Source organism: Gracilinanus agilis, chromosome 4 (genome assembly GCF_016433145.1).
Source record: "Gracilinanus agilis isolate LMUSP501 chromosome 4, AgileGrace, whole genome shotgun sequence".
Classification (NCBI taxonomy): Eukaryota; Metazoa; Chordata; class Mammalia; order Didelphimorphia; family Didelphidae; genus Gracilinanus; species Gracilinanus agilis.
In genome coordinates, this window is record NC_058133.1 from 476,155,510 (window position 1) to 476,172,886 (window position 17,377).

Genomic DNA, 17,377 nt, shown 5'->3' on the forward strand with positions numbered 1-17,377 from the left:
ACCTCAATTCTAGAAGCTGCTTTAGGGCAGGGAATTTGAGAGCATTCCTAGGATTCTCAGGACAAAGGAATGAGGGAAAAGACTTGAAAAATATATTACAGAGCTCTATCAAAAATTTAAAAATGCATTATTAAGAATAAATCTTCTCATTTTCAAGCTAGTTTTTTAAATAGAAGAATCTAGTTCAATCTAAAGTCAAAGAAAGGAAAAAAATAGAAAACAGGAGAGTCAAGGAATCATGGCCATCCTTTCCCCTGACTCCATTCTGTCTAGCCCTTCTCTAAGATAGGAGGTGCCCAATTTGACTTGTTCCTTACCCTCCCCTAAGTATACTCAATGTAAACCAAGAGCCTCCTAATCCCACCCACCCAGGTACAATATTCCCTCACCTCCCCAACTCCCCATCCCCATAGACCAGTCCCCTAAAAAATCCATCTGAAACATTTTGCTGGAGAATTTTTTTTTATTTGAAAAAATGTATTTAATAAAGTCTGGCAGTTTTTTTTTTGTTTTTTGTTTTTTTGATAAATTAAGACTCTCAAACCCACCCCAATCACTTTTGGAAGTTGGTAGAAGTGATGGGGGAGGCATAAGTAACATCAAGTGAGTTCCATAAAAGGGAAGGCCAGTGGTAAGAGAGCTCAAAAGGAAAGAAAAAAAGGAGTGTGGCCCAAGACTAGAGATAAAACCCAACAGTGTTCACAGATCAAACTGACTAGACAGTACCTCACACCTTCCATAACCAAGTTCAGTTTTCAGGCAGAGATTCCTAGTTTGTACTCAGCTTTCCAGATAGGAATCTAGGCTAGTCCTCAAAACAACCAGAAAGATGAGCCAAGTGTGAGCTAGGTAATTATTGTGCCATATCCACCACAGATCTAAAGAGATCTTTAAAAAAGCAGGAATAGCAATTTTGAAAAAATCAAGGGCCTCTAGACAGAATATATACAGAGGCAAAGCACTTAGAAGATGGAGAAAGCCTGATCTCAGTTTTTCGCTTGGTGCTGCCTCCTTCCTGCCGGGGGTGACTGAAGATAACTCATTGCCTACTCTCCCTTGGTTGAGTGGAGGGCAGGGTGTTAGGTTTGGCTTCTAATGCCTTACTCAGTCTTGTACATCTCTACCCTTTTAGAAAAGAAATAAAGCAGAAATACCAGAGAATGATTGGAGGTATCAAGACACCCATCACTTTGTTCTTTCACACAACACTGGCCCCTTTAGTCAGGCAGGGGGTTTCTCAGAATTCATCCCAAGCCTTACCTGGGTCTGGTATTGCACAAAATGAGAGAAACATATGGAGTTTTCGTTACTGCATTGACCCTTCCCATCCCAGTACTCCACTAAGGTCTTAGCCCTATGGGACCCTCTTCCAATTAGCAAGAATGACTATCACACAAACATACACCTATCACAGAAACATTAGACACACATATATAGTAAAATAAAGTTGCATGGCTTGGAGAGGTGTAGAATTTTTGCTAACCTTGGCTACGAGGGATCCTAAGTCTATCCACAGCCCAGCTGTAGAGACTCTAAGATGGGCCAGAACTTGAGGAAGAAAATCACTTGGGAAAAAGAAAACACATCCTCAAACCTCAAATCTAATAGGATTTAAAATCCAAACAGAACCCTGCTCCCAACCAACCACATTTGTAGTGAGCTTTGTCCCTACAAATTCAAAGATAGCACACTCTCTCTCTCTCTCTCTCTCCCAGGATGGTCAGGAGGTCCTCCCTGAGGTATAACTTCCCTCTGTAGTCCCAGGTCCCACCTCCTTTTCCATTCTCTCCCTCACCTGTGCCAGCAGGGGAGGTAAATGATCCTGAGGATTTGACAGAGGGAAAAATGTCTAGCACATAGGTGGTTTCTCCCAATTCCCAACTCCAACGTAGACGTAATGGGGATTGTGAAGGTTCCTAGCATAGATGGGGAGTAATTAACAGAACTGGTCTTAAATTAACATTTTAATTAAAAAAAGGTTGGGGGTGGAGGGGAGAAGAGATAATTGGTGGGGAGATACTAATGCTACAGAAACCAGGGTTAAAGGTCTGTTAGAAGACCTAGGTATTCAGAGACAGATGCTGAAATGCTGTGAGCTGAGGAGTTGGAGTCCAAAGAGGGAAAATGAGAGAAGTAGGTGGTTGTGTCCTCCCCAGTCCCTTGACTGAAATTTTCTTCATTTCAGGAAGGGAGCTGGAGAGGATGTGGAGGTAGGTAGCAATCAACAAAGCCAGGTTCAGCTTTGGCAATGCAACCTCATCTACCCCATGAAGAAAAAAAAAGTTAGGGGTCCAAGTTAAAGAGCAGCCCAGTGCCCAGACCATCATTAAGGAACCTAGACTTTACCCTTGGTTCCTCCCAGGGGTGGGAGAAGGTATAAGGGCTCCTATCTCAGGTCAGTTGGGTATCTAAGGCTAGATCTGGCTAGCCAGTGGTCATTTGGTCAGTCCTGCTGCCTTGACCCCATCTCCAGGAGGGGCTTGACCAGGGTAGTAGAGTGGGGAGTCCAGTCTCCCAAGCCCTTCTAGACACTGACAGGTAGGGAAGACAGAGGGGAAGATCCTGGGGTCATTGGTTCAGGAAAGGACAGCATTTCTTCTTAGCTGAGCACAGGACTGGGAACTCCAAGATGGCAAAACCTGAGTAGGAAAAGAGTGGAATTTCTGTCAGGCTTAAAGTACTTGATTAAGGCCCAAGGAAGAAGGGGCTACTCAAGAAAAACTGTCATTGTGGCTATTTTAAACCTAGTGGAGCTCAATGAATATCTGAATTGAAGAACTATACATCTCTGAATATTCTGCTTTCTGAATTTCTGCTTCTTTCAGTCTCCATATTGCTGTCACTTGCAGATATTTCTTTTAATCACTGCTCTAGCTCTCTGCTGGACTTCTTTAACTGTGGGACTTCCCTCACTTTTGTTCCTCTCTTCTATTAATTTCCAGCCTGGCCCAGAAAAATCAGGACTGAAAAGCAAGAGGATAGAGTGAGTGATGGGGGCAGGGTTTGTTTTTCCCTCACTCACCATCTCCCTTAGAGCTATAAGCCCCTGGAGCTGCTCCATGGTCTGTCCCGGTTTCCCTTGGATCTCATCTGCTCTTGTACGGCACCTGTCTGTGAGGAAAAGGCATTTTAGATATCTGACACTCTATTAACCCTTCTGTGCCTCAACTCCCCACATAGACAGTTTTCCATGTTTTACCTGGAAGGGAGATATTCCAAGCTTCCCTTGCCATTTAATTGATCCTGGGTCTCATTGACTATGAAGTCATTTCTCAGATCTCATCTCCTTCCCCTCTACCTGTATGCAGCCTTAGTCCCTCATATATATATATATATATTCATCCATTCATCCATTCATTCATTTATTCATTTGTTTATTTTTTTAGTACACATTTTATTTGGCTTTCAAAATCACACTTTTGAGATAGGCTCTGGAGATTCTTTATCATAATCCCCAAGCAATAGCCTCAGTCTTCAGCACAAGGGAACAGTTCCAGCCTAGGCCCCCATTCCAAACCTCCCTCTTTTCTCTTATTTACCATGGAGAGTCCATCTCCAGCCCCCATCTCTCCAGAGCCAATGTGTGTTAGATGAACAAAGTTCATTGGTTCTCCAATCATGGTCCTGTCAATCCGCCTTCTCTTCTTCTTCTGCTGGAAAAGGGTGGAAGGATTAAGAATAAAGGCTGTTGCCTAGAGCTGGGGAAGAGGGACAAGAGCCTAGAATCTTCTAAAGAGGAAAGATCCCAAGACCACAGAGAGTGGGTAGGGAGGGAGAGAGGGGCAGATAAATGTGCTGGGGAAAGACAAGAACTGAGTAGGCAACGGGTCCTGGGCAAACAGTAATATGGAAGAAAGAAACCTGGGACAGTGATTCCAGAGGGCAGATGCTGAATTAGCTGAAGTCACTGATTGATGAGGGAACAATGGGAGTAGCTGCCTAGCATTGCCCCCTCCCTGTTCACCCAGGATTGATGAGCAGAGTGGGAGAAAATCGGGACCGCTAATCTTTCAGCTTCGCATCATGTGCTAGCCACCTATAAGATACCATCCTTGCAGAAAAGACACAGGGAATGAGGTACGTTACCTCTATGTGACAGGGGTGGAATGAGGAAGGGTGAAGAGGAAAATCTGACTTACCGGCTGGGGTTTCTCCACCACACAGCAGCCCAGTTTGTGCCAAAACTCACTCATGTTCCCTGATGGTTCCAGTTTTGTCCCCCTGCCCGAGGCCCCAGAGGGCTCCTGTTCTGGTCCCTTGGTCCTCCTTCCTTGAAGACCCCCTCTTTCTCCTTATTCTCCACTGGGCATTGACAAACCACTGGAATGAATCAGATGGACTTGAGAAGGTAGAATCCTAAGAATTTCAACTAGATAGTGCCTCAGACCATGGGAGAATGGGAAGGAGAGAGGAGTGTAGAACAAATGAGGCAGAAGGGTATATCTTGCACAAAACTTGAAGACCTGGAAGAAAAAGAAGTCAAGGTTAGTAAAAATAACTCTCTCCTTGAGGATCCCTTACCCAATGCCAAAAGCATCTTCTTGGGGGGTGAGGGGACAGCTAGGTGACTCAGTAGATTGAGAACCAGGCTCAGAGGTGGGAGGTTCTGGATTCAAATCTGGCCTCTCATACTTCCTAGCTGTGTGACCCAGGGCAAGTCCTTTAAACCCTACTGCCTAGCCCTTACAATATAGAATATTGATTCTATAGTAAGGGTTTAAAAAAAAAAAAGTATCTTCTCAACCTCTTTCTGCCCCTGCCCCACAACATCCCAACATTATTCTTGGGCCTACCTTCTTCCTAGCCCTCAGGTAAATGAGTGAAAACAATGGAAAGGAAGGAATCCTACAAGGGTGAAGGGAAGAAGCAAGTGGCAGCTAGAGAGAGAGGTGATTTAGGGCCCGGGGAAGAAAGGTAGGAGGAGGTCCGGACCAATGGGGAGGAGGAGAACAGAGCTAATCTAGGTTGGGGGGTGTTGCAAGCTCCAGCTCTCTTTCTCTTAGGTGGGGGCGGAAGGGGAGGGGTAGATAATAGCTTAGAAGTGAAGAGGAAATGGTGGTTTCTTCTCACAAACAGGGCCTCTACCCCAAGCTTCCTTCCCTACCAACAACGGTTTTTGTCCTGTCTTGTCTCTCCTCATAACCCGACCCCTTTCCCCTCACCCCTATTACTTAAATTTCTATAAAAACAAATGAGGCCTTTTCTATCTCAGAGCCTTAGACTCTAGGGAAAAAAAAAAAAAGACCACAATTAGACTTTAGAGAAGCCTTGCTGACAAATTAAGACTTCTCCCCAAATGCATTGCCTTTGCTCATCTGTCATTTTCCCCAACTAAGGTATTTCTGCCTTACCCAGAGAATAAAAAACAAGTTCACCTTGAGAGTTAAGGCCCTCTACAATCTGATTTTAACCCATCTTTCTTGTCTTATTTCATGTACTTTTGTTTTTGTTTTTGCCTTCTACATTCCAGTCCAACACAGGCCTATTAATTAGCTGTTGTCCAGTCTCATTATGTATCTTTTCATCTTCCTGCGTTAGGGCAGAACGATCTCGAGGCTTAGAACTTACTCCCTTCTCATTTCTAATGAAATCTTTCTCGTGAAGGCCTGACTCAAGTGTCATGGCCCTCATGAAATCTTCTCCGATTTTTTCAGATCAAAGTGATCACTCCTGATTGATCTTCCTCAAGTACTTAGGCCAGAGTATTCCTTGGTCCCATTAATTTCTATCTTGGGCCATACTAACTTGCCCCTGTTAGTGCTCTATCCCTATCCCCCTCATTTAGATTTCAAGTTCCTTGAGGGAAGAAAACTTTATGGTTCATCTTTGTATTCCAGAGCCTATGCCTTGAATATAATGGGTATAATAAATGTTCTTTAAATTGAAATAAATAGGGGCAGCTAAATGGCTCAGTGGATAGAGAGCTGGGCTTGGAGACAGGAAGTCCTGGGTTCAAATGTGGCCTCACATACTTCCTAGCTATGTGATCCTGGGCAAGTAACTTAACCTCCACTGCCAAACCCTCACTGCTCTTCTGCCTTGGAACCAATACTGATTCTAAGAGAGAAGGTAGAGGTTTTAAAAAGAAAAAAAAAAGAAATTAATCTTTTTGTCCTTCTCTCCAGGGACAGTTTGACATGATTCCTCCATTACCTGACTTTGAAAAATAGTCCAGGATTTTATGTGTATGTGTGTATCCACATTTTGTATCTGCATTCTATTCCTGCTTGATTTTGTTTCATGTTTCATGTATAGATAGATAGTATGTCGACATCTGGGTATTAATTACATGTATACTGTCTATGTGTGTTTCTCTTCTCCCAAAAAGGCTTTTTTTAACTCAACCTTCCTCCCATCTCCTACTGTGTAATGTCCTATTCTTTTTTAAACAGTTACCTGTCTGTCTTAGTATCAGTTCTTCTAAGACAGAAGAGTGGCAAGGACTAGGCAATTGGTCTTCAGTGATTTACCAAGGCTAAGAAGTGTCTGAGGCCACATTTGAACCCAGGTCTGGCGCTCTATCTATCCACTGAGTCACCTAGGTGCCCTATCCTGCACCATTCCCCACAAGACCCTTGCATCTCTCCAGCCTTGACCCATTCTGCTCTTCTCTACCACCATCTCATCCAGTCAGGCAGCCTCAATGGCCAAACGCAGACTAAAAGACACACTCATTGTGGTTTAAAGTGATTAAAGATCTTCAGTACCCATGAGAGTGGGACATTGCAATTTGACATTTATTCCTGTATTCACTAAGCATTTCTAAGTGCCTATTAAGTACCAAGCACTATGGTAGGCAATGCAGACACAAAGATGGAAAAAGAACAGTACTTGTCCTCAAAGTAATCTCTGATGTGTACACAAGATTCTATAGATTCTGTCCAGAAGGAAGTCACAAAATTCGATGTGACTAAGTCACTACTGACCTCTAGGTGTTCCAGGGTCTCCCTGTTGCCTCTAGAACAAAATAAGAACTCTTGTCTGGCATTCAAAGCCTTTCGCAATCTGACTTCCATATGCAGGAGAAAGAGGCATAGGCAATCTGACTTCCACATATATTTCCATTGAGACCGATGTCATATGACTCTTTTTCAGATTCTATTACCCAGCCAAACTAACCTTGTAACACGGTAACATGGTCCCTGTATGCTCTATTCTATCACCTGTCTCAATCTGTTGTCCCCTTCTCTTGAAATCCTAAGTGCTACTTGCTATGTGAGAATTTTCTTGATTTTTCTTTGTTGTTGGTCTATACCCAAGCTCTGCCTCGAAATTATCTTGTATTTTCTTTGCTGCATGTATTTCTCATTTACTTATCTGTAACATACTGTCCCCCCCACCACCAGTAAACTCCTTGAAGGCGTGGACTATTCCGTTTTTCTATTTACTGCCTGTAAATTATTACTTGTAATTACAAATTATAATTATTACTCCTGTAAAAGCAGTATTGAGCACATAGGTGATTACTAAATTCTTACTGAATGAAATTGAGTTAAGCACAAAGGACAGATAATAATTCACATTTGTGTAATGAATGGAGGTTTACCAAGTGTTTTTCTCATTTAGATACAGAATATAAGTATTATTATCCCCCTTTTCCTTAGCAGAGAAGGTGAATTTGAGTGGCCCAGGAGAGCTCTGATGTAAGGACAAAGTGGATTTCAAAGGGATGAATGAGGAGAAAGGAGACATTCCTAGAATAAAGGATGCCCTGACTGATGAGAGCAGAGAGGCAAGAGGTGTCACATCTCATTTGTTCTTAAGTCATTGCTCTAATCTAGATCCAAGAAGGAAGGAGAGCCTCTGTGTTTTAAATTAAGTCCATTTTATGGATGTATTCACCAAAATATATTGCCAATGATTTCAATTTATTAAGTACCGACTGTGCCCAAGTCATTGTGTCATACAATGAGTGTTTGAATTGGGCATAGTCGGTACTTAATAAATGCCTAATTGAAATCATTGGCAATATATTTTGGTGAATACATCCATAAAATGGATTGGGTATATGAAGCACTCAGTTTGGAAGCTGGTTTCATGCTCCCTAGATGTGTAAATGTGGGCAAATTGATTAATCTGATGAAGCCTATCTCCTGATCTGTAAAATGTGGATAAGAATACATGCACCACCTATTTTACAAGTTTAGAAAAAAAGGACTTTTGGACCTTAATGCCTCTGTGAGTATTTTTTTTTTATTCTACGAAGGGACTTCCCTTCTCCTTAGCCTGGCAGTCCTCAGACTCCTCCCTACCAAGAACTCAAATGGGAACATAAACATCTAGGCAAGTGAGTGGGGCACGAGGGAGAAGAAAAGAGAAGCTGAAGGACCAGACAAAGGACATCAGCTAGGACAGACAAATGCGGGTTTGGGGATAGGAGAGGGAGAGGGAACCTGGGATGCGGTGGGGACTCGGTCATAGGATTTGTCTCAGTGGTAACAGTGGGTGGAAGAGGTCAAGGGGGAAATGGAGAAAACAATGAAGAATCAGAGGAAACACCACCCCCCCCCCCCCATCCAAGGCAGGCTATGTTCAGACTGGCCTCTCCCGGGAAGCTGAGTGGACAGAGGTAGATGGGGAGGGGGGGGGGGAAAGGGGGTGGCAGCCGAGGGAACAAGGATCCTTCTGTTCCTTCTTCCAAGGACCTGGCCAGAGCTGGGGGGAGGGAGAGCGTGTTTGGGACTTGGCACCAACGGACGAATGATGCTGAGTGACCAGGAAATTCCGTTCTCTGAGACTTGAGAATCTTTAGGCCATGGAGGTTCAAAAGAGAAACCTCCTGACCCTATGTCTCCCCTCCCCTCTTTCTACGCACCCCCCCCAGCCAGGTGGCCATCTTGTGTGAAAGTGGGGAGATGGGGGGGAACCACATCAGAGCAGAAAAGGAAGCAAGCAGCTAAAGCATTGAGCAAAGGGTGGGCCTCCGGAGAGAATGGAGCCTCAGGCTGGAGAGCTCCAGAGGCGGAGTCTCTAAGATTTCCCATCCATATAGTGAGAAGGGGAGTGGCTGAGCACCCCGCTAGGAGGCTAGGGGGCTCCATTCTAGGAGGGGACTTCCAGATGGTCCGGGAGACCTCCAATTCCTCATTTGTTCTCCAAGAGAAGCGGCGAAATGTCGAGCAAAGGCAATCTGCGGTGCTCAAGGTCAAAGAGGACTCGGGGGGGGGGGCAGCCTGGGCACCCCGACTTCCAGGGACACAGAAAGGAATAAGGCAGGGTGGCCTGCCTGCTCGAGGACATCTTGCCCTCTCATCCCCCCAGACCTTGAGATCCACAGCTGGGGCTTGCTGGGGTTGGGGTTTTATGGGCAAAGAATCCTAGAGGGAAGCAGGAGTGCTCTGTTCCCTGGTCCTACGCTGGCCCCAAACCGGTTTTCCCGGTCCCGCTGCCTCCCAGCCCCCGGCCTCCGGCTTGCTCCCGCTGCCTGACAAGCCTTCACAAGAAGCAGCTGGAGAGAAAGAGAAAGGAAAAAGGGGGAGAGAAAAGGGGAAACTCTGGGAAGGACACCTCGGCCTCTTCCTGGCAGGGCCCCAGGATGAGGAAGGGGTGAAGGGCCAAGGAAGGGAGGACAGGACCCCGGATTTTCAGTCAAGTGACAGACTCAAGCAAGCCAGATTCTCCCCTTCTCTTTCCCCCCAGCATCTAGGCTGGGAGTCGTTGGTGGCATCATACCCCAGGCCTCCTGCGGGACTCCCTCGGATAGACAAGGAATCCCACAAACTCCCCTTTGCTCCCCTCCTGACCCGGACCCCCACATTCCCAGAAGTCCTCCTCAAGGTTCTCTTTTCTGTAAGCCTCTCTCTGGCCTGTGGTTTGGAACTTGTAGGCGGAAGTCCACCATCATCCTTTCCAGTGGGTGCTCCCTTACCTCGCTGGGCCTTATCTGAGCCTCCCCCACCCAGGCCCCTGCCCCCAATCTGCTCCCCCCCCAATCCCAGCATTAGTTAGCCTGGGGGGGGAGGCCCTCCCCACCCCCACTTCTTCAACCTAGGTTCCCAGCGAACCCTGCCCCGGTCCTTCGGCTGTTCTCCCTGCAAGGAACCCACTAGACCTAGGTTTGAAGGGCTCTTCTTGGGGGGAGCCAAGTAAACGGGTTTCCTCCTCCCTCACAGCCCCGGCCCCTTCGAATCCATCCAGTCTCAGCCTGGTTCTACCAGCATCCGGTGGCCCTCCTGCCCCCCCCCCCCCACCTCCAGAGTGGACAAAAGACCAGAGAAGGCCCGACCCCGGCGCTCTGACCTGCCTTTCCGGGGGACTGAAACGTGCGTGGGGTGGTGATGTTGAGGGGCTTCTGGGCTCCAGCTCTGGGTCCTCCCGTCAGGGACTTCAAGGTTTTCTCTCCTAGGCGGTGTGGGGGAACAGAGGGCGGGCCTGGAGAGAGGTGGGGCTGGCTGATGGCGGAAACGGTAGCAACTCGATTACGAAATCCGCCTTTTCCCCAGCCCGGCCCGCAGCTCCCACTCTGGACAGATGGGGGAATGCATGGCTGAGAGAGGAGGGGGCCCGGCTGGGAGCCAGCCCACCCGGCTGTGGCAACCTGGGAGAGCCTGAGAGGTGGGCTTCCTTCTGCACCCTCCTGCCTGCCCAGGACAGGAAAAAGGGGTGACCCCTCCCCCCCCAGGCACACCTAGCTTGTTTGTTCTTCACTGAAGGTCAAAAGGAACATTTCTGCCCTTTCTGCAGCCAGGCCTTAGAGACTTCCTGGGTCACACACCTCCCTCTCCCCAAGCTTTGTCTGTGCCCATCCCTAAGAAGGACAGAGAGAGGTTTATTTTTGCTTGGTCCTCCCAGGTGGGGGTTTGTGGGACAGGGGGATTCTGAGGGATTTCTCTCATTCTCAAAGCCATTTCACACCTGGGTTCTTTGAAATTGGGGGGGGGGGGACAGGGACACCCCTTTTCCCTTCTAATCTCTTGCTGCAATGTGGAAAGTTTAACTTATAAACCTAAAAATAAATCAAAGAAACTGGTTACTCATTGCACCAATAGCTAGCAGCTGTTGGGGAGAAATGGGAGTTAATTTACATTAGGACTGGACTTCCAGCGGGCCTATCTTTTTTTTCTTCGCCTAAAGGGAACAGGCCCTAGAATCATTGAGAATTAGCAGAGTCAGAGGCTGAGGCAGGGAGGGGGAGGGGAGCGGGGGAGTCCTTCCGCCCCTTTAGGAGGGGCTGCATTGCAGGGGGAGACAGAATAGACAGCGAGAGCGACTCACACTCAGAGAGAGAGAGGCGTGAAAGCAAGGCAGACAAAGCTTCAACTGCAACCTTCTCTTTTCCCCCAAACCTGAGACATTCGTGGCACCCACTAACTATTGGTGATTGGTAAGTGGAGCTGAGGGGAAAGGTAATTAGGAGGAATAGAGAGAGAAGCAGCCTGTTTTGCAGGGATGGACCTTGGGTTGGACAGGAGGTTCACCGGGAGGACAGGACAGAAAGGCAAAAGAATGGGAATTTTCAAGAAATCAGCTGATGGATCTATCTATCTATTTGTTCATGGATTTATTTCCATATCTCTATAAGTTTTCAGCTCTATAGAGAGATATATTTAATAATCTTTCCAAACCTTTTTTCTAGCTATTTGTGCATATATATATTCTCTTTTCCTACAATTTACATTAAATATATATCTTATCTCTATATGCTGATATATTCATTTTTCAATCTTTTGATAAATCTCTATCATATTCTATTTTTTCCACTTTAAAAAATCCTTTTAGTATTTTTTTCTGATGTGTCTACCCTCTCCAAGTAACCAGTGTTTCCCCCGGGAAAGATGTATAGAGGAAGGTGTGTAGGAATAGCGGCCAGTCCTCTGGACATCCATCTTCCCTTGCCTTACCCTTTCTCTGTAGAGAAAAGGCAGAAATAGGAAAGGGGAGATCATCTGTGGTGGGGAGCTGTCCTGGAATCTTATTTTAATTCAATGCAGTACACAAGAGGAAGAAAACCTGAACCCATTTCTGGGGGATTTTATGTTTGCATTTTAGGGGAATGGAGGGAAAGATTAGGTAGGTTCAATGAAAAGGGTTGAGGACAGAATGGGGCATTTATCATGGAGGGGCTTTCATAACTCTTCCTTCATGAGTGACATCATCACAGATTCTGTGAGATGAAATAGGATACACGTAGGGTCTGAAGAAGGTTCGATGAGTCCAGTCTTTGTGTGGCTGCTAATGGGTGTGTCTCATCTTTGTATTTCTGCATTTATGTATCTCTTCTCTCAGTATGTCTGATAATTATTGCCTGCATCAGCACATAAAATTATCTAGATAACTGAGGGCAAAATATGATTTTGCTTGAAATTCTAGATAATTGAAAATGAAGGCTATTACTTCTATCCAAGCAGAGTCCAGGCAGTGCTTAGCATACAAGGGTGTTTGGTAGAGTAAGGAAAACCTCTTACAAAATTTTGCTTAGAATGGAATTTTGCATGGAATTAAAATGTAGACCATCATTATGAAGGCCATTCTGAGCATCATTCAGATAAATTATATATGTAGAACTGGTTTGTTTTTCTGTTTTAAATGGCTGTCCATTTGTTTAGATCTTTGTTTATGGGTTTCTATCTCTGTATAAACTTCTGTGTTAATGATTTATCTAGATTTTGATCCTAAGCAAATGTTTTTAAAAAGATGTTTTACCTGACTTAATTGCAAAAAAAAAAAATTAGATGTCCTGCCTTGCCTGTTATGTAAGGACTTTTCTGTTGCCTTTACATCAGAGGAATAGAAAATGGAGTCAGCTCATAGGGTCTATTTCTTGCTTTTCATTCACTTATGTTTTCCCCAGTATCAATATTTTAATAGTCAAAAAAATCACATAGTTCTTGCAAATTTAGAGGATATAACTAACATAGGATTCATATAGAGAGAGTTTACATAATCCTAAAAGTCCAATCAATGAGTATTAAGAGCTTATTAGCTTAGCACCGTAATAGGTTTTGTAGGAGATATAAGAAAAGTATAAGCTATCAATCCTATCTTCAAAGAAGCATTGTAATACAACACTTGGAAAATATGTGCTGCAGGTAAGGCGATTTACTGGTACCACTGTTTTGCCTTCTAGATTTATTTCTTAGGGTCTCTTAACCCCTAAGATTTTGCAGGATTAAACATATGCAAAGTATCTTTCTTTGTACATGTACATATATTTTTGCAAATATTTTTGAGGTGGAGCAGAGAGAGAATATCCCAGGATGATGACCTCACCTTTCCCACATACTTTCCCCATGCTTTGCCAGTCCTCCCTGCCTCACCCTCCCTTTCTTCTAAGCAACTTCCATGCTGACTAATGCTCAGCTTGTAGGGTTTATTTTAGGGTTCATGCCTGGTTAAAAAGAGAAACAGCAACAAGGATTAGCTAACATTTTAAAATCCCTTCCAGTCTTTTTATATCCAAGACCTCCATAACCCTATTCCAGCAAAGGTCTTTCCCTTTAAAAGACTCTATAAATTTCACACTATTTAAGGAAAATTTTGCACTCTATATGACTAAGACAAGGAGTTATAGGCCCAGAATGGTTGTGATGAGAGATACCACTATTGCAGGGCAGTATTTTCAACAGCCTGGGGGGCCTTTATTCTCAGGGAGGGGGGTGAGCCTTCTTTTCCCTCCTGGTACATTTTGATACATTTCAGTACATACTTAATATCTCCACTCCAGTCTCTCTTTGGTTGCCAGGATCATACAAAGAAATCATGGCTTGTACCGTATAGCTGCAGTGAGTGGGTGGGATGAATCAGTCTAGGGAGTGGAGTGAAAGTGATGACAATTCAATCAGATTGGAGAGAACTCCATTTAATCATTTAATCTTCTACCTAGGATTTGTACTCATTTGCCTTTAGCTATAGTCATGGAAAAGGAAAACTTTATGGCACTACGGAAAAGCTGAAGGCAAAACTGGACAACTGGCCAGCTATTTAAGAAATCAGCTGTAGCCTGACAGATATGGGGTACCAATGTACATCCCTTTAAAGTGAAAAGTCAGTTAACAGCATTGATTAACCTTTGTATGCAGAACTCTGAACATCTGTTAGAAGAAAATAGAGATTTGTATCTTGTTTAGAAAAAAATCTGAACTAAATGGAAATAGATTTTTTAAAAAACACTTTAAAGACATGAGGCCTATGAAGTGCAACTAATTCTATACATTATATTCCACAATATTGCTATATTCATATAGCAGTTTCTTATAGGTTCTGGGAGGGGGAATACTAGAAGAATAGGTATGGAGCTACTCAAAATTAAAGATTTCCTGAATGAGTTGACTCTAAGGAAAAAGAAAGGAAGAAGAAACAGAGTGGTAGAGAAGTGAAAAGAAACCTTTTCAAGAAAGAGTATATAATCTGTTAAAAACAAACACACAAAGAATCCAAGAGGAAGAAAGTAAAGGTTTATTTGCCTGCATTGGTTAATCCAAACCATCATCATTCATTGAATATTTTCTAGCATTGTATAAGGAAAGCTGTCTAAAACATGGTTCCTACCATCACGGATTTTACAATCTAATTATGAGAAAAATTTATCTGTGAAACAACAAGAGAATAAAAAATTGAGAGTTACAAATGTATTATGTTATATATCATAGATACAAGAGTACACAGAAGAGTACAGTGTAGGGTAGCATCTTGGGTGATTCCAGTACCCTTGAAAGACAGGTAGGACAGGTACAGAATAGCTTACACTCTAACAATTCGGAATGTTAATCTACTAGTGGAGATCACTGTAGTGGACAGTTTTGCTTAAATTTTTGGCTTTTTGTTATCAATTCAGATAATGTGTAGAGTGATTTTATTACGTGCTTTGCAAACCTTAAAACACTACTTAAATCTTAGCTATGAGATAAAGGATGGTCTTATGGGAAAAGTAAGAATTACTGGGAAATAAAATATTAAAAACTTCTCAAAATTCCTGAATAAAATGTTTTGGTTTTTTTTTTTTGTTTAAAAGAAGGTAGGATGTAGATAAGTTAAGATGGAGGGAGTAGTAAATTATGAGCAAAAGGTTCAAGGCAAGGAATGTGAGGAATAATGGTGATACCAATCTGTCAGAAGTGGAGAGTTTGGGGGTAGCTAGGTAGCTCAGTGGAGAGTCAGGCCTGGAGTTGGAAGGACCTAGGTTCAAGTGTGACCTCAGGCATTTCCCAGCTGTGTAAGCCTGGAAATATCACTTAACACTCATTGCTTAGCCCTTACTTCTTTTCATTCTTAGAATCCATACTTAATATTGATTCTAAGACAGAAGGTAAAGATTTTTTTTAAAGTAGAGAATTTGTAGATAGAGAGACCAGACTGTAGCATTAAGTTGATGTGATAGAAACCATTCTCAGATAATTCACTCAGAACAGACAGCATTGAAAGGTAAAGGATGAAAGGGAGGATTATTAAAGTGCATACTAGGGAACTTGGAATGGATGGGTGGAGCATAAGAGCTGTTACTGCATGTTTCTGAGCAGAGGAGGGGCAGGAAAAGGGGCCAGAGGCGTCTAGGAGCATATGATATACTGCAGTATATGGTACTAATCGATGATTCCTTCCCAAGGAGCCATGAGGGAGCCTGTGAGCAGCCAGTATAGCTCCTTTCTCTTCTGGAGGATGCCCATCCCTGAACTGGACCTGTCTGAGTTGGAAGGCCTAGGTTTGCTGGACATGGCCATCTATAAGACCCAAAGCAGCAGCAGTGGGAAACTGACCAAGGATGAGCCAAGTGGAGCTGCTCAGAAGAGTGGTCCTGAAAGCGATGCCCTCCATGAATTCAGCACTTTCAACTTCTGGAGAGCCCCTATTGCCAGCATCAACTCCTTTGAGTTAGACTTGATTTAAGGCTAAAATCTTCATCACTATTCCTGTATTTTCTTCTTTGGCCCCTTCCTTCCTCCCTATCTACACTTTTTAGCCCTGCTCTCCTTGCTTCATTGTGTTGAGGTGGTGCTAAAACCTGCCATGGAATGGCTATTTATTTATTATTATTTATTTCCCTCTGTGTCACGTCCTACCTATGCCCCTTCCCTACCAAGTCCTTCAAATCATTTTGGAAGAGGTATGGTTATTCAAACAAAAAGTCCTAGGTACTCAAATTCCAAAACAAGTCTGACTGGGGGGACAGGCACAAACCAACCCCTACTTGTAACCAAAGAGCAGTAGTGAGAGGTATAGCAAATTGATTTCTGACCGAATGTTACCAGCTTTATAATCTATTAGCCTTTCTTGACTCTACTCCTAGGTCAATTAGTAAGGGTGGCTTTCTCAACAATCATTAAAAATTCTGGGTTTTTAAATTTGGGATTGTACACCATAAAAAGGTGAAGTCTGTTTCAAACAATAAAGTAGCCAAGTCTCTTCACATAGAGAGACAGACAGAAGTCAAGGGTGAAGATTTAAACCCAAAGGCAATATATGTTGAAAAATAAGAACAAGTGAAAACACTTTAGCAAATTCAGAAATTGAAACTTCAATGAAGCTACAGTATTTTCTTTTCTCTTCAAGATTTCTCTTTCTCAGCTTTGTTCTTAATTGAAGGTCATGGGTAGGGCTACAGAAAGTTCACTAAGAAAACACACTAAAATCTCAAACTTTTTAGCTGTTACTTTATGACAGTCCCACAGGGTTGGGAAAGCAAGTCTTTAGCCTGTTGTCTTTAGCTCCATCTGGTGACCTACAGTCTCAATGGACCCCAGCTTCAACTCCTGTAGACTCTACCAGCCCTGTAGTCTCAAATGGTTCAAGTACCTTGAGGGCATAAAATGAGCTGATGGATACCTTCTTCACATCCTGACACTCTTTATCACACTATCTTTGAGAATTTTCCATCCTTTCCCCATCATTGCTGCCCATTTGAGCTGACATTTCCTCACACATCTAATAAAGCTGATTAATCCATACCTGAACTTCATGATTCTCTTTTTTTTCCATAGGGAAACAGTGGGGTTTTTGTTTCCTAATTTTACAACTTTATTTGTTTTAGGTTTATATCTTTGGAAGGCAGAGAAATGAACACTCTTTTATGCAAAAAAAGGTGAGAGTCCAAGTATATGAGGAAAATGATGAAAACTCAAGAATTTAGAGAAGTAATTTTGTTTGCTCCAACATGTACCTCTCTTCCATTAGTTTCCTCTGAACCTAATACATTCCCTATCAACTCGGGCTTAGGAACAAAAAGCTCCTAATTAGATGAAGAGTAAAAAGGAATGTTAGAGGTTATCTAGTGTGATCCTCTCATTTTACAGATGAGGAAATAAGCCCAGAGAAATTGAGACACATCACAAAGCTTTAAAGTGACATCCACTGCACTAGGGTCTCTCACTTTTTATTCCATGTGACTGATTTACTCCCCTCATTTCCTCATCTCAAGGGGAATGTAAATTTATCATTTAACAGT

At 43.5% G+C, this 17,377-nt stretch overlaps 2 protein-coding genes across 3 annotated transcripts; one reads left to right on the forward strand and one right to left on the reverse strand.

Moving 5' to 3' along the window:
- Positions 1-456: 456 nt before the first annotated feature.
- On the reverse strand, positions 457-10,687 carry CDC42SE1 (CDC42 small effector 1). Of its 2 annotated transcripts, XM_044672674.1 has the most exons (5): positions 10,240-10,672; positions 4,140-4,463; positions 3,540-3,650; positions 3,023-3,111; positions 457-2,639 (listed from the first exon to the last, which is right to left on the reverse strand). In XM_044672674.1, the coding sequence occupies exons 2-4, from the start codon at positions 4,191-4,193 to the stop codon at positions 3,037-3,039; spliced, it is 240 nt and encodes a 79-aa protein (XP_044528609.1). In that variant the 5' UTR covers positions 4,194-4,463; positions 10,240-10,672; the 3' UTR covers positions 457-2,639; positions 3,023-3,036. The 2 variants fall into 2 exon arrangements, 1 of the variants encoding a protein (XP_044528609.1); XR_006506075.1 differs by lacking the exon at positions 457-2,639 and having other exon boundaries at positions 3,036-3,653; positions 10,240-10,687.
- Positions 10,688-11,235: 548 nt separating this feature from the next.
- Positions 11,236-16,886, forward strand: MLLT11 (MLLT11 transcription factor 7 cofactor). The gene is made up of 2 exons (XM_044676141.1): positions 11,236-11,323; positions 15,542-16,886. Exon 2 carries the CDS (start codon positions 15,547-15,549, stop codon positions 15,820-15,822), a length of 276 nt encoding a protein of 91 aa, XP_044532076.1. The 5' UTR covers positions 11,236-11,323; positions 15,542-15,546; the 3' UTR covers positions 15,823-16,886.
- Positions 16,887-17,377: the final 491 nt, after the last annotated feature.

Bases quoted from the DNA above. Each gene is read 5' to 3' on its own strand.
- MLLT11 (XM_044676141.1), top strand. From the start codon at position 15,547: ATGAGGGAGCCTGTGAGCAGCCAGTATAGCTCCTTTCTCTTCTGGAGG.
- CDC42SE1 (XM_044672674.1), bottom strand. From the start codon at position 4,193: ATGAGTGAGTTTTGGCACAAACTGGGCTGCTGTGTGGTGGAGAAACCC. The intron at 3,651-4,139 runs GTAAGTCAGATT...CTTTTCCAGCAG, and splicing joins TGGTGGAGAAACCCCAGCCG to AAGAAGAAGAGAAGGCGGAT. The intron at 3,112-3,539 runs GTAAATAAGAGA...TTTTCCTCACAG, and splicing joins CTGGAGATGGACTCTCCATG to ACAGGTGCCGTACAAGAGCA.